At 46.6% G+C, this 15,197-nt stretch overlaps 4 protein-coding genes across 4 annotated transcripts; all 4 read left to right on the plus strand.

The window, feature by feature from the left end:
- Positions 1-31: 31 nt before the first annotated feature.
- PADG_01304 (uncharacterized protein) lies at positions 32-2,044 on the plus strand (the record flags this gene model as incomplete). The annotated part of the gene is made up of 5 exons (XM_010758554.1): positions 32-64; positions 186-673; positions 765-1,493; positions 1,603-1,957; positions 1,982-2,044. 5 exons carry the CDS (start codon positions 32-34, stop codon positions 2,042-2,044), a joined length of 1,668 nt encoding a protein of 555 aa, XP_010756856.1.
- An 864-nt stretch (positions 2,045-2,908) lies between these two features.
- PADG_11240 (uncharacterized protein) lies at positions 2,909-5,205 on the plus strand (the record flags this gene model as incomplete). The annotated part of the gene is made up of 4 exons (XM_010759502.1): positions 2,909-2,921; positions 3,017-3,673; positions 3,752-3,882; positions 4,006-5,205. 4 exons carry the CDS (start codon positions 2,909-2,911, stop codon positions 5,203-5,205), a joined length of 2,001 nt encoding a protein of 666 aa, XP_010757804.1.
- Positions 5,206-5,792: 587 nt separating this feature from the next.
- Positions 5,793-7,851, plus strand: PADG_01305 (argininosuccinate lyase; the record flags this gene model as incomplete). Its single annotated transcript, XM_010758555.1, has 6 exons — positions 5,793-6,024; positions 6,106-6,394; positions 6,530-6,698; positions 6,776-7,148; positions 7,212-7,484; positions 7,601-7,851. The coding sequence occupies 6 exons, from the start codon at positions 5,793-5,795 to the stop codon at positions 7,849-7,851; spliced, it is 1,587 nt and encodes a 528-aa protein (XP_010756857.1).
- Positions 7,852-12,176: 4,325 nt separating this feature from the next.
- PADG_01307 (uncharacterized protein) lies at positions 12,177-14,993 on the plus strand (the record flags this gene model as incomplete). The annotated part of the gene is made up of 4 exons (XM_010758556.1): positions 12,177-12,424; positions 12,511-13,998; positions 14,059-14,346; positions 14,420-14,993. 4 exons carry the CDS (start codon positions 12,177-12,179, stop codon positions 14,991-14,993), a joined length of 2,598 nt encoding a protein of 865 aa, XP_010756858.1.
- Between the last annotated feature and the right edge of the window lie 204 nt (positions 14,994-15,197).

A 15,197-nucleotide genomic window follows, 5' to 3' on the forward strand; every position in this document is an offset into this window, starting at 1 on the left:
ATACACAAAAGGAAACTTGGCGAAAGGCACAATGGTGAAGATTGACTCTTTCACGCTTGAGGATGTAAGTTCTGCCAGGGCTGACCCTCCAACCTCATGCATCGAATCCCGCTCCCCCGAATCCCGAGGAAACTACAGCTACACAAGTCTTGAACCAAAGATAGCTGATACCTACTCCCGATCAGTATATCAACGACAACGTCCACAAAGCTAAATACAGCATCGCCAGCTCCTGCTCTCTCCCAATTTCGCTCCAAGAACTTCAGTCGCTTTCCGAGAAATCGTCGTCCCCCAGTGCCAACGGTGACAATGGTCCAATACCCAACGAAATATTCACTAGAGACCTGGACTACGCCCCAGCATGCGGTTCGCAGAAGCTACGGGCCCGCCTAGCCAGCCTCTACTCCGTCAAGATATTGACCCCACTTTCTCCAGAAAACGTGTTGATAACCCCCGGTGCGTCCCTGGCTAATTGCCTGATATTCCATGGCCTCTGTAATCCCGGTGATCATGTTATCTGCCATTACCCTACATACCAGCAACTGTATTCACAACCGGCCTCGTTGGGGGCGGACGTTAGTCTCTGGAGGACGAATGGGGAGGATAATTGGAAGCTGGATGTTGAAGAGTTGAAGCGCATGATTAGACCCGAAACTAGATTTATCGTGATCAAGTATGCCAGCCTACAATCTCAGATAGTTACCAATTCTCTCTCTTGTTTCTTTCTCCCCCTTTGTCTTCTGACAACTGACAAAAAGATCAAGCAATCCTCAAAACCCCACCGGTGCTGTAATCCCACGCTCAACGCTCGAATCCATCATCCAAGTCGCGCGGGAGCACTCCATAATCGTCATCAGTGATGAAGTCTACAGACCCCTCTTCCACTCCATCACGCCCGCTGACCCGGAATTCCCACCCTCAGTCATGTCCCTAGGCTACGAAAACGTGGTCGTCTCCGGTTCGATGTCTAAGGCTTACTCCATGGCCGGCATTCGCGTTGGGTGGCTCGCATCGCCCAACGTCGAGTTGGTCAAGAAGTGCGAGAAGTGGAGGGCCTACACGGTCATCTCCGTGGGTCAGATTGACCAGCAGATAGCCAGCTATGCGCTAGACGAGTGTCTGCACAAACTTCTCAAACGCAACAACGATCTAGCGCGACACAATCTAGGGCTGTTGGAAGGTTTTATTGAGCAGCATCGGTGGGCGTGTGATTGGGTGAAGCCCGTTGGGGCTTCTGTGGCATTTGTGAGGTTTTCGAAGATGGGGAAGCCGGTGGATGATGTGGAGTTTTGTGAGAGGTTGTTGGAGAAGGAAGGGGTGTTGGTTGTGCCTGGCAATCTGTGTTTTGGGAATAGGGATGAAAACGGGAATGGCAGGGATTTTAAAGGGTATGTGAGGATAGGGTTTGTTGGGGAGACGAAGACATTGGAGGGGGCACTGGAGGGGTTGAGAGCATTTATGAGAGACGGATTTGAGGATGTACCTGTAGGCAAGTAAATTGATAGATAAATGGTGTGTAGGTAGTTTATCTAACAGGTTTAGCTGTAGGTACTTAAATCGTCCTGCGTTTTGGTTCTGTGTAGAGATATTCATGTCATGTAGGTTACGGTCATCGCGCAACCTAGAATGCCTCATCACCAGCACCAGCACCAGCACCATTATCATCACCATCATCATTTATTCTAACTCTCTGCGTTTTCCCAGCCATAGGCGATCCATAATGTGCCAAAGGAGCAAGGATTACGGAAATTCTAACGGGGACATCGCGGTGCCTCGGTGTGCCTGTGTGGGTTCCGCCTGGGCAGCTGGATTCATAAAGAAGTTCAGGCACACGAGCAACACAATAGTTATCATGTCCACATGGACTAAACTGAAGCAAATCGACAAAATATTCTCCCATTGGGGGAGCATGCATCGACAGACAAGACATGCGCAGACATTGAACCCTGTAGCTAAAGTAAGCTAATTACCAATCGTCTAGCTGGCATCCATGAAATTTTCCCCAGATATTCGGGCGCACTTGAACCCTGAAATCTGCACGTGATGGGCGGCTGACGATGCGGCTCGCGGATCTAGTCAGCACAAGTAGCTCAGGGTTCTTCCAACGTCATCTCATCTTTTTCTTCTTTTCATCTTGATTCATGTTCTTCATCTTACTTTAGTTTTCAGTGAACAGGTTCAATGCCTTAAGACAGTTGTGTTGTCGGCATATAATATTCCATGGTAACATAAATACTAGACCTCGGGACAAGTCACTAACTTATTAGGTATAAACTCACAGTTTATTTATTAACTAACCCATCCGTCTGCCCTAACCCGGCACTAGCTCTCTGTTCGGTATCATATGCATATACCGACGCTCATTCATGGATCCAGACATACCATGGCGTAATTTACTCCAACCTGGGAAGGGAAGCATCTTGGTTTCTCCACTCTCTCCATTCCCACTGAGGTTGTTCTGGCATGTTTTCCCGCAGAACGCTAGTTTTGCTACACAGTTTTTGGGGAACTTAAACTGGGATGAACTTGGGCGGATAATGTGGCTCTTCTATGCACCCATTGACAACCAGAGCTAATAATACGGAGTCGTCCTAGGTATGTGGGTGGCGCGAATCAGCAATATTGGAGACACAGATTGCCGGACAACTAACGCACCACAACACAGCAATAACTAATATCCGGCAGCTTCCCTCTTCCTTTATTTCTTTTGCTTTTCTCTGTCTGTTCCATTGCTCACTCGACTTTTAAACTTTATTTTCTGTTCCTTCTCCACTGTCCTTGGAACAAAGGAAAAATTGGGAACTGGTCCATTCCTATCTCCCAACCTCCAACTCATTTTTTAAATTGCCCTATAACCCTCGTATGTTCTCTTCCTAGGAATTTTCCAGTCCCGACTTGGACAGTCCAGATGGCCGTCGCTGGTATGTGCTTCATTATATCAATTATTCTTACCACTATATTCCTTCAATCCCCTTGTCAATAACCATCCAAACCAGCAACTAACCTTCCACATCAGCAATTCCGTTATCTCTCGCAGTCCCAGCGGCTGTTGCATCCGCTGCTTATCTAAACGCACGATGGGGCGTATCAGACGATCTCAATATCATTTCGTCCCTAACGCGAGCTGCCTTCGGATGCGCCATGGCTGAACGACGAGGCGAATGCAATCTATTCTATATCGTAGAACGGAATGCCCTGAACAAGCGCACAGCGAACAACCTTGCACTCATCTATGATAACCAGGAGTGGACCTTCCACGAGCTATACACTACCACTCTACGCTACGGCGCCTGGCTTAAAAACACCCATGGTATCAAAGTGGGGGATGTCATAGCTCTAGATTTTATGAACTCTGCTGCTTTCATTTTTATGTGGATGGGTTTATGGAGTATTGGCGCCACTCCCGCATTTATCAATTATAACCTGACAAAGTCTTCCTTAACTCACTGTGTCAAGGCGTCGACTGCCCACATTCTATTTGCTGAGCGTGAGCTACAGCAGCATATATTCACCCCGGAGCAGCTGGAGGTGTTTGGCCAGCCGGACTTCAGAGAAGGAGGCGGGCCTGTCCAAGTGGTGTTTTATGATAAGGCGTTAGAGAGGGAAATTTTGCTGACTCCCGGTGAACGCACGCCAGATTCAAGTCGCCCTGGCACAATCTCAAGTGAGACTGGTCAGTAATTAGCCGCTTCCAAGTCTTAGAGGCTCTGACTGGTTTCACTTTAATAGAGTTGTCTCTAACTTCCTGCAGCTATGCTTATTTATACCAGTGGCACAACGGGTTTACCAAAACCTGCTATTGTGAGCTGGCATAAATGTATCATGGGTGGTAGATTTGTTTCAAACTGGGTGGGGTTGAAAACGTCAGATCGTGTTTACACTGTATGTCCTATTACCCCTGACTTGTTCAATTTTCGTCAGGCAAACCAACTTCCCCGGGGTTGCATATCTCCAATATGTTTTCTACCCCCGGCCCAAGCAATGTTCCAAGCTAACCATTCCCAGTGTATGCCCCTGTACCATTCCACAGCTGCTGTTTTAGGTTACGTAGCATGCATGTTTTCCGCATCAACGATTATAATTGGCCGTAAATTCTCCGCCAGGAAATTCTGGAAAGAAGTCCGTGCGAACGAAGCAACCATAGTTCAATATGTCGGTGAGACCCTGCGATACCTTCTAACAGTTCCTCCCGAAATCGACCCTTCCACAGGCGAGAACCTAGACATTAACCACAAGGTGCGCCTCATATACGGCAACGGCCTGCGGCCCGATGTCTGGAACCGCGTCAAGGAACGATATAACGTACCCACTATCTGCGAATTCTACGCTTCGACGGAGGGTAACTCCGGTAGCTGGAACCGGTCCAACAATGACTTCACAGCAGGAGCCATTGGCAAATTTGGCACCATTACGAGGCTAATTCTCGGCCGCAGGGTCGCGGTCGTGGAGCTCGACTACGAAACTGAGCAGCCAATCCGAGACCCCAAGACTGGATTCTGCAAGAAAGTCAGCTGGGGAGAACCGGGTGAGTTGCTTTTCGCTCTGGATCCAGACAACATCAAAAGTACGTTCCAGGGTTACTTCAACAACAGCAAGGCTACAGAGAGCAAGATCATGCGCGGCGTGTTGAAGAAAGGTGACGCATGGTTCCGTACCGGTGACGTTGTGCGCTTGGACGCAGATGGCCGCTGGTACTTCTCTGACCGCATTGGTGATACTTTCCGCTGGCGCAGCGAGAACGTGTCCACAAACGAAGTCTCCGAGGTCCTCGGTAAGCACCTTAATGTCCTCGAAGCGAACGTCTACGGTGTCCCCGTGCCGCATCACGATGGCCGTGCTGGGTGTGCTGCCATTGTCTTTCGTGAGCAGGCGGCCGTCACACCCCCGCTGGGGTCTGACGAAAAGCTTGCATCTGAAGTGCCAATTTTGGAACCGTCATCTGCCGTGTTAGACTCTCTCGCTCAATTTGCGTCAGATAATTTGCCCAAGTATGCTGTCCCGACGTTCCTGAGGGTAACGAGGGAGATGCAGTCGACGGGGAATAACAAACAACAGAAACTTGTGTTGAGAAATGAAGGAATTGATGTAGAGTTTTTGAATGGTAAGGGTGTGGATGATCGGTTGTACTGGTTGAGAGAGGGCCGGTATTTGCCGTTTGGACTTAAGGAATGGGGGTCGTTGAAGGGGGGCAAGGTTAAGTTGTAAGATTTTGCTGTGTGTTTCGGGGAGTTCGAGAAGATGATGGGAAATGATGATTCTTGATTGAAGGCGAGTGGTAGGAAATTCCCCCCCCCCCCCCCCCCCCCCCCCTCCCCTCCTCCTCTCTCTCTGCTGTGAGGAATAAGAAAGGCGAAGGAAGATGAATTCTCTATACAGTTTTGTTTCCTCATTTGGGTGGTCTATTTGCATAATGTGTGTTCATTTCCATAGGTCAACTGTAACTACGTGTGAAGAGTTCCGTTGGAGGTGAATATACTCACTATTTGAGAAGCGCCAACATTCTTTCAGGAGGAATGCGAGTCCATGGATGAAATAGGTTGAAGTTGTAGATTTATCTATCTATGTACTAGCTGAGTCAACTAATTAATGAACACCCCTCTAATGGCGAACTTGTCAAACGTTTGGTCAACATCACTAGGTTTTGCTCCTCAATACATCTTGAGGATTTGGCCCAGGGCCCTTCACTCAGTTCAATAGAGCTCTTAACAAGTAAAAATGTAAGCCGAGTTATACGTGTGTTAAGTGTTAACCTCTAGGTTGTTTCTGCGCTTTGTGATATCCGCCCCAGTTAGATGCCGCTAAACCCTGTTAGGCAAACCACCACCCGTCAAAACTATGTTAAGCCCGCAATATTGTCAGAGAGACACACGGTCAATTATTATCACAAAGAAGCACCAATTGCCAAGTCCAGACCAATTACCAAACTACCCAAAAGAACTGTTCATAGGGCGTCAATGGCCTCGCAAAAACAGCAGCACGCCTCTGGGGCGGTCGCGGGCAAACTCTGGGGGGGCAGATTCTCAGGTATGGTAACATCGAAACCCACCCGATATTCTGCATAATTCCCCGCAAACTCTTACCGGTGTCCTATCTTCACTCCTCCAGGGGCTACCGATCCATTGATGGTTGCCTACAACGAGTCCATATATTTCGACCGGGCATTTTACGCTCAAGACATTGCGGGCTCCATCGCCTTTGCACGAGCAAATATTGCAACTGGAATTCTAACCAAGGACGAGTTCGCTTCGATTGAGAACGGATTGAAGCAGGTACTGGAGGAATGGCGGACGAATACCTTTAAAATAGCTCCTGGAGTAGACGAGGATATTCATACGGCGAATGAACGCAGACTGGGGGAAATCATTGGCAAGGAAATTGCCGGAAAGCTCCATACGTAAGGCATACTGCTAGATTTTACACCTCCTTCTTCCTGGGCAATTATTTTCCGCGTGGGGTAGGTGGTTTAGTTAATATATCGCGGATTGAATTTTTTTTTAAATTAGAGGCTAATAGCAACGTCATCCAACAGTGGTCGTAGTCGGAATGACCAGGTCGCGACCGATTTGCGTCTGTGGCTTCGGGACGAGCTGCGCGTGGTCGAAACCTACCTGGTCGAGCTGCTGAAGGTCATCGCAGAGCGTGCGGAGAGTGATATCGAATATGTCATGCCCGGATATACCCACCTACAACGTGGACAGGTAATGGTCCCCGCGAACTAAAAGATAAACAAATAAATTTTTTGAGTGGGGGGAGAGCTTGTTAATTTATTTCCCAGCCTGTTCGATGGAGCCATTGGATGCTTAGTTACGGTACCTCTTTCTTGAATGACCTCGAGCGCCTACGAGAGGTTATCAAACATGTCAACCGGAGCCCTCTTGGCTGCGGAGCTTTGTCGGGGAATGCGTTTAACATTGACCGGGAAGCGATGGCTCAGGAACTGGGCTTTGATGGGCTCATTCACAACAGCATGTCAGCTGTTGGAGATCGGGATTTTATACTGGAAACAATGCAGTGGGGATCGACACTGATGTTGCATATTTCCCGCTGGAGTGAGGATCTTATTATCTACAGCACAACTGAATTTGGGTTTGTCCGGTTGTCGGATGCCTACACGACGGGAAGCTCCTTAATGCCGCAGAAGAAGAACAGTATGTCTCCTTTCTTTAGTGAACCTTTTTTCAAAGTAACGGGTGGCTAATTTTACATGCCAGGTGACTCCCTTGAGCTCCTGCGAGGCAAATGTGGTAGAATATTCGGTGGCATGGCCGGTCTCATGATGACCATCAAGGGAATTCCTTCGACATACAACAAGGACCTTCAAGAAAGCGTCGAGCCGCTCCTCGAGCACATCAAGACTCTAAAGGACAGCTTACTCATCGCAACCCGTGTGTTGTCAACCCTAACTGTATTCCCTAACAAAATGCTGGAGGCATTGACTCCCGATATGCTGGCCACTGATCTGGCGGAATATCTTGTTCGAAAAGGTAATTATTGATTATTGGCAATTATCCTACCATCCATCCAACTTATGGCCCCTTCCCTTTCAACTCTCTGTTCGCTCACTATATGCCGAATCATTTCACTGATTTCTCACGTTAAGGTGTTCCCTTCCGCGAAACCCACCACATCGCCGGCCGCGTTGTGGCGCTTGCAGAAAAAGGGGGGATCCCCATGGACAAGCTGACAATTGCACAACTACAAGCTGTTGACAACCGATTTGGAAACGATGTGTTGGAAGTGCTTGATTATGAACGGTCTGTGGAGATGAAGTCGGCTATTGGCGGGACGAGCAAGTCTGCTGTTCTGGAGCAAATTGTGACGCTTCGCAAGGCCCTTGGAGGGGCAGAGTAGATTTCTTTAACACAATCACTGGGGTGGAGTGATTCGGAGTATGTATGCACGGGAGTAAGGATAGATAAAATATACAATTGAACAAAGCATATTGGGGGATAGGATTTGGGGCAACTGATTGTACCCTTTGGGGAACTGTTCCTTCAGTAACATGAACCATCCCAGGCCCTGCTTCCAGCCATCATACATCATACCGATAAACAATAACTTCGACACAGCCGAGGTGCCTTCAGTCTCCCATGCCTAGCACGGACACACAGAAAAGGACAGCAGCTATGCTTCTTTGCAAAGCCTATCCAACAAAACAACAAAGTATTATGTAAACTCTTTTCGTAACTTATATCTCCTCCGGGACAGCTATTACTTGGTTACATTTTATTTTTTACATTTTATTTTTATTCGTGAAGCTGCTCACAATCTGAATGAATGATGCATTGGTTGTTTGATTGTTTTTATCTCAAATGAAACGAAGGAGTTCGTAAACCCAGCAGGCCTGTGAGACGCGACTTTTCTCCTACAGGCTGTTTGAAAGGTAACATTCTCAAATCTGTTAATGTTGTACTCTCCTGTTCTTTCACAATAATCCACCCAAAATAACTTGTTTTACTTTCCCGCCAGGTTATCTTCTCAGTACATGCATGCCGCAACAACCAACCAACCGTAGACGGCATTCGGCTTTTTCTGTTTCCTGTAACAAGTGGTTCCTCTGTGATCAATTACTCTGCAACAAAACGGTTTCCTCAGTTGATTCTGCTAAAAGCTGGAAGAGGGCCAGAGCCTGAGCACACAGGCTTAGAGTGTCGTGCGCTTCATGAATCGTCAATATTCGTTATTCCAGCAATTTTTTATCGCATGCGCACAGATGTGCAATGAGCTCACTCTAAAAGTAGGAAAACACACTCCCCCAGGGACCGAGGGAAATAGACCCATCAACTCGCATGTTTTTACCAAAGAAGGTTTAAAAAAAAAAAGAAAGAAAGAAAGAAAAAAGGGCCAAATTCCACCCCACCCAATGTTCGCCCCTGCATCCGGCTGCGTCCAGCCGCCAATAGACAGGAAGTTATGCGAGTTTGGCCGGTTATTCTGTGGCTTTCCTAGAGCTGGCCTAGAACAAGTCTCTCGACCTCCAGGAGTAAAAATTTTTCTCCGATTCAAAACTTCGCAGTGGAGTTGGAGTTGGCCGAGGAGATTTTGTGACCCTCGATCAAACGCCAATACGAAGACACAGCCGTTGTATCGTAAAAGGTTTGTTATATTTCCACTTGTTATGGTGGTTTTCCATGACACTTTTCATTGAGATAACTAGTTACCTAAATCTGAGAGGGCTCAAGCCTTGTGAAGATATTGTAGATGGTCAATACTCCACCTCTTGAAAAGTGACATATATTCATTCTTAAGCGAGTTGCAGTCACAGTGCTATTCATGCTCCTCTCTAGGTGTGGGCGAGGAACATATTAATTCTTAGATCCACATCTAATGACCGTACTGGTGAGAGATGATAGCAGTCATAATTACTCTGCTGGCACGATGAGTATTTGATATTTCAAGTATGGAGAAAATATGCCACAGACTCTGTTCTACCCAACCATCATGAGTCCCTTGCGGATTTCACATTAAACGTATTGATGTTGATGCAAACGTGTTGTGCAACATCCTGTTGTTTCAGTCAAACAATAATTAATGGTAATAGCCCAAGGAGAAGCCTGGGATCCATCAGCCATAGGCACTGTGAATGTTTTAATTTATTTCATTCTCTAAAGAACGACAGGAGAATAATGATAGGGAATGGGCTTAATCCCCACATACTCTTGAGGCAGAATCTAACATGTGTCACAATCCTCATGCAAGGATGCTTCGCTTTGTGTATGGCATTCCTATCCTGGGAGAATCATTAAGCCAAAGACGAGTCTATGATGATTCACAGGGTGTAAGGTGTGAGAATGGGAGATGATAAATGCCCAAATGTCACCACCTCTTTGGAAGATCACAGAACAGGGGAAATATACTTCTTCTGCGCTTGGATGAAACACTATATGCTTTTCCAAAATGAACCGGGGTCCCAAGAACAGGTTGTTCGAAGTATCCCTCTACGGGGGACCAAAAGGCGATGAGAATCCATCTTTCCTATGTACAGTCGTACTTTTTGGTAGATTACACAAGATAGTCTCAAAAACCGACAGCAACGTTAGATGCACACAGTTATATGTTTCTAGTGGGATGATTAACCTCTTGGAATGCAGATGAAGGGAGATCATTATTTCCTTATGAGCTGCCGTATTTGTCTTTCTAAAAAGCAGAATTTCATTCAATTTGGTAGATATTGTCAAAACTTGGCTTCAAATGTATGTATGATAATATGATAAATTAAGACAAAGCTTGTTAAAGGATGTTGATTGGACTTCAAAATCTTGGGTGAAATATTAAGCTTATTGTTAGCGTAGAGTTTAATTTATCCCCCTCAAAACTTGCCATGAAGAAATATGTTTGAAGGACCTGATCAAAAATTTCCGCCATTTTACACGGAACTTTTTACGAAAGGGTGATATTAAATGTCTCCGTCCAATATGAACTCTACTCTAAATTCCACGGAAAAGTTTTAGATCTCTCAATCAAGAAAGTTTTATTCATTGAACTCGTCATTTCCCGGTTTTCATAAAGCTGTAGATGTCAGAAGAAGGTCGCCAGAAATACAAAGAGCATGCTAGTAGTCATCTGGTCAACGACTGGAGGACAGTCACTCTAGGCGATTATTTAATCAGTTTGAATGGTGCCTAGAAGAGATGGACTGTTTTATGAACCAGCAGTCTTGAAGTTCCAGACTCTGCAAACATTAGGTACCTTCAACTTCTAGGGTAGTTTAAGCTAGCTTGCCTTTCTTTCCGCCAAAGGACTCACCGTGTCTTTTTTTGTCGTTAATTTTTATTTATATCATGGAGCAAAATGACCTAGATGAAGTTATTCTCCGCAGCGAGCATACCCATGGTACGTATCTCTCCGTATCTCTCCATACCTGGATATGAATGCAACAAGAGAAAGTGAAGGAAGTGTTGTACCAGGTCGTAATCCATGTATGCTGGTGCAGATTACTATAACATGTGTATTATGTATTGTCCCTCCCCGTACGGAGTACTGTACGGTAAATAGATTACCCGTGCCTAGGTTGAGAAGGCCGATAAATAACCCTCTTTTGGTGCCAAAATGGCTGGACAGGCCTTGAAAGAAATGAACACTGGCTTGAGATTGGTTGCAAAACGGTCCCCAACCTGCCTCCTTCGCGTGGTTTTCGTCTGTAGGCGTGTAGGCAAACATCTCATATTTCAAACCGGAAATGATGGGGGTAACTTGGAACCTTCAGGCGGTCACGCGACCAGCAGAAATATTCAAGATCTAAACAGGTTCCCTTTTCTCAACGAGGAATATGTTTAAAATAAATTGCTGACGAAAGCTCAGTTTCAATGAATGCATGCGTTTCTTCTAGCATGCGTGGGATGTACATACTTCCTGAGCATTGAAGGGAAAAATAAATATCATGAACAACGAACGAATACATACTTGGAAGTTGGGGGCACCTCAACTTCACGTTGACTCCCTATGGCTGGCAGCCTGCAGCTCAAAATATTAATAGCCATTCCATACAGTACTCACTCTCTGTACTGTAACTCCAATGTTTCTCGAAATACCCTGCTCAGTGAAACCAAACCATGCCCTCTTTGGCTGAAGCGCCTGTAAGGATTGGTCGCTTGTAGGCCTTACTAGGTAGCGTGTCGTGTGCTCAAGGCTTGATTTCAAGGAATAGCGGACTAGATAGACGGCAGTCTGGAGCCCGCAAGCCATCAGCCCAACCACTAGAAACTGGTGAAGAAACAAGTCACCGCAGTGAACAAACATGTTATTGGCTTTCCATATACCGTCTCGTCTTGTACACGCCGGTGTTCGCATTTCCTGTCTCTCCACACCTCGGACAAGTTTCCACTCGGTATCGCCTCACAAGTCACGCCTCCTTTTTTTTTTTTTTATTTGCCGCATCTCTTCATTCTTCTTACGAGGGCCTCCTCTTACAAAGCTCCGACAACAGGGGGAGCGTCCATTCTTTCTCCCTTTTCAACGTCAGAGGAAGAGACAGGGAACACAGTGCAGAACGAGGCACACAGTCGTTACCATATGATTGATATTCTCCTGCCCTACCAATCTTTTGCTCGAGTCCCGTTTCTTCCCCTTTTTATTCTCTCTCTTTTTCTCCATCTTTTTGGATAGCGGTGTCTCTTTAGTTTGTTGCTCCAAGGAATGGGTCTGCAGCCTTCAGCCTGCTCTTCGTCGTTGCAATAATGAACCTCTCTTCGTTTCGTGTGTTCCAGCCCTTAATCTTCTCCATATTCGTCGTTGCGATCATCTCCGCCAAGCTCCTTCATTTGTTCCAGCATGCTCACTCTATTCCCTTGCCGCGTTTTATTCTCTACTTTTTCACCTTCTTTATCCAGGATTGCTTTCTCATAGTCTTCCACCGTCTGCTGCTCTATGGCCAGAGCCGTAATATTTCGACTATCATTGGCCTGACCATAGGCGTACTTCTTGCGTAGGAACCCTCTCATCATCTTCTTAAATATCCACTCTGATTTTTGCGACTATTGGGAAGCTAACCGTTTCGACTTTTCTTTCCAGAATCGTCTCTTTGGGTGCTTCAGCGGCACAGTTCGGCTTCTATTATGTTACTGGTGGGGAGCTGCAGTGGGATGCTGCCGGAAGTGTGGCCAATGACCCTGCTGCTCTCAGACTCATGTTGAGTGGAATCGTACCAGTCAGTATCTCGGGGTTAGCTCTACTTCTGGTGTCTTGGTCGATTACTCCAGTGCTGTACATCAAAGTAGGTGGTTGGCTGGTCGTTGTTTGGAATTTGGTCTCTCCTGGGAATTGGGATGTCCTACTTCCCATCGTTCTCACGAAATCGGACTTCTCACACCAAAAAGCAATTCGTCTATGGCCCCTGTGTGTCCTGACAACTCTCTGCTCTTTGACGCTTTTGCAATTCGTTCGACCGGCAGTGCCTTACGATCACATATCCGCAACCCTACCGGTCGCCATGACCCGCATGATACGGCCCAAATCAAATTCCTGCCCCGGGCATTTGCTACCAAATGGAGAATCGTTTCCGCTTCCGGATTTGCTCACAAAAGACCGATGGATAATGCCACATGATAACTACAAAGGATGGGCTCCCGGACAGGAAAACTTTTTCGTTCAGCAGTACGCTGAGAGGCAGCGGAAGTGGATTCCAGACACACTGCCTGCTGGATTCGAGCGGTGGAATAAGAAACAGAAAATGGGTCAGCCATTGGCGAAAAACAATTCAGTCCCCACCAAAAATAGCAAGGATAAGTGCCCCAATTTGGGTGGAACAAATTACTATAACCCTGTGGCAGATCCACTACGGATTTCCAATTTGAACTTGGCACCGCTTGAAGAACTCCGCAAGGCCTTCCAGGACGTGCTGATCTCGCATGTTGTCCTTGTGACTTTGGAGAGCACACGCAAGGATATGTTTCCCATCATGGACGGATCGTACCTCCACCGTAAGATCCTTGGGTCCTACAAAGGCGATGATGAGAACAAGGCCCTAGTCAATGAGAAGTTATCACAGCTGACTCGTGTGGCGGAACAAGTCACTGGACAGTCATTTTTTTCCTCCGCTGAACCACAAACACGGCCTGGACTCTTACCTGGTGTATGGCGGGACCAGGCTGCTCCAGGTATGGGAGGCATTAATGTTGTCGGAGCCGTTACTGGGAGCACTCTTTCTTTCAAGAGCGTTATTGGCAGCCACTGCGGTGTTGGGCCCCTCCCTCGGGATTTCCTTGAGGAGGTCAACGCGCAGATATACCAGCCTTGCATCCCTCAGATCATGGAGCTTTTCAACAATCAAAAGAAATCCAACGATGGGAAAGACGGGAAAGAATCATTACTTGAACATCGTGCCAGTGTACATCGAAGAAAATGGGAATCGGTATTTGTTCAATCAATCACGGACCAGTATGATCGACAGGATGAGCTCAACCAGCACATGAACTTCGGACAGTCCTTCGTGAGGGAGACACTTGACAATAAAACGTCCAAGTATTACACACCAGACGCTGAAGAGATTAACTATTTTGGGTACGTTGTTAGATTATGCTACATGTGAAAAAAAAAACAATAACTGACTGGAAGTTAAAGATATGCCGAAACTGCGGTCAAACCTTTCCTTCGTGACTTGATATCAGACGTTATTGCAAGCAACAAACGCCTTTTCCTCTCGCATTTTACAAGCACCACTCACCATCCCTGGGGAGTACCAAAGAGTTTTAATAAAACGGAATATATGGGCTCTGAAGGTTCTCATGAGCACATGAACGATTTCCTGAATGTTATTCACTATGACGATATGTGGCTGGGAGAAGTCCTTGGACTCTTGGATGAACACGGAATCGCAAACGAGACTCTCGTTGTCATGGTTGGCGACCAGTAAGTTCACACATTCTTCCATGGCAACCCACCCATTATATATCCATATACATACTAATACATATTCTCGCAGCGGCCAAGCATTCGCAGAAGACTCCAAACTCACAGGCACATATGAGAACGCCCATATTAGCAATTTCCGCGTTCCCCTCGTATTCCGTCACCCTCACCTCCCACGTCTCCAAATCAACGCCAACGCAACATCAATGTCCATTCTCCCTACTATTCTCGATCTCCTCGTTTCCACAAAGTCCCTAGACGCTGTCGATACTTCCGCAGCCGCAGATATAATGCACGACTACGAAGCCCAATCTCTACTCCGCCCTTACCAAACTTCGCTCAACGGCCGTCAGGCCTGGAACTTTGGCGTAATCAATGCTGGAGGCGCATTGCTCTCCATCATCTCGGCCGATGTTCCTTACCGGATTGTAATCCCGCTCTCCGGCAATTTCATGTTCCGCTTCACCAACACTGCCACCGATCCAAACGAGCTCCATCCACTGGAAAAGTGGACGCTGATAGATCTCATCAAAGTCGTCAGGCAACGGTATGGTCAGGAGGCAGCTAAATGGGCGGCGGAAGCTGATGCCATTGGCAGATGGTGGGTTACCGAGATGCATCGTTTGTATAATTATAATTCTCGATGATAGATATGTTTGGATATATTCTCTTTTTCCACATTCTTCATGTCTTGGGTGTCTCGCTGGCTGTGCATAAGAAAGATAAGTTGATCTTTTTAAACCAGTTTTGACATATTATTTCATTTCAATCATTTGGCGAAAAGGCATAATTTAGCGATGGTGGCATGCTTTCTAACGTTTCGGATACTCGAAGAGTTGCTATCTTTAATA

The sequence above is a fragment of the Paracoccidioides brasiliensis genome (genome assembly GCF_000150735.1).
Source record: "Paracoccidioides brasiliensis Pb18 unplaced genomic scaffold supercont2.2, whole genome shotgun sequence".
In the NCBI taxonomy this organism is placed as follows: Eukaryota; Fungi; Ascomycota; class Eurotiomycetes; order Onygenales; family Ajellomycetaceae; genus Paracoccidioides; species Paracoccidioides brasiliensis.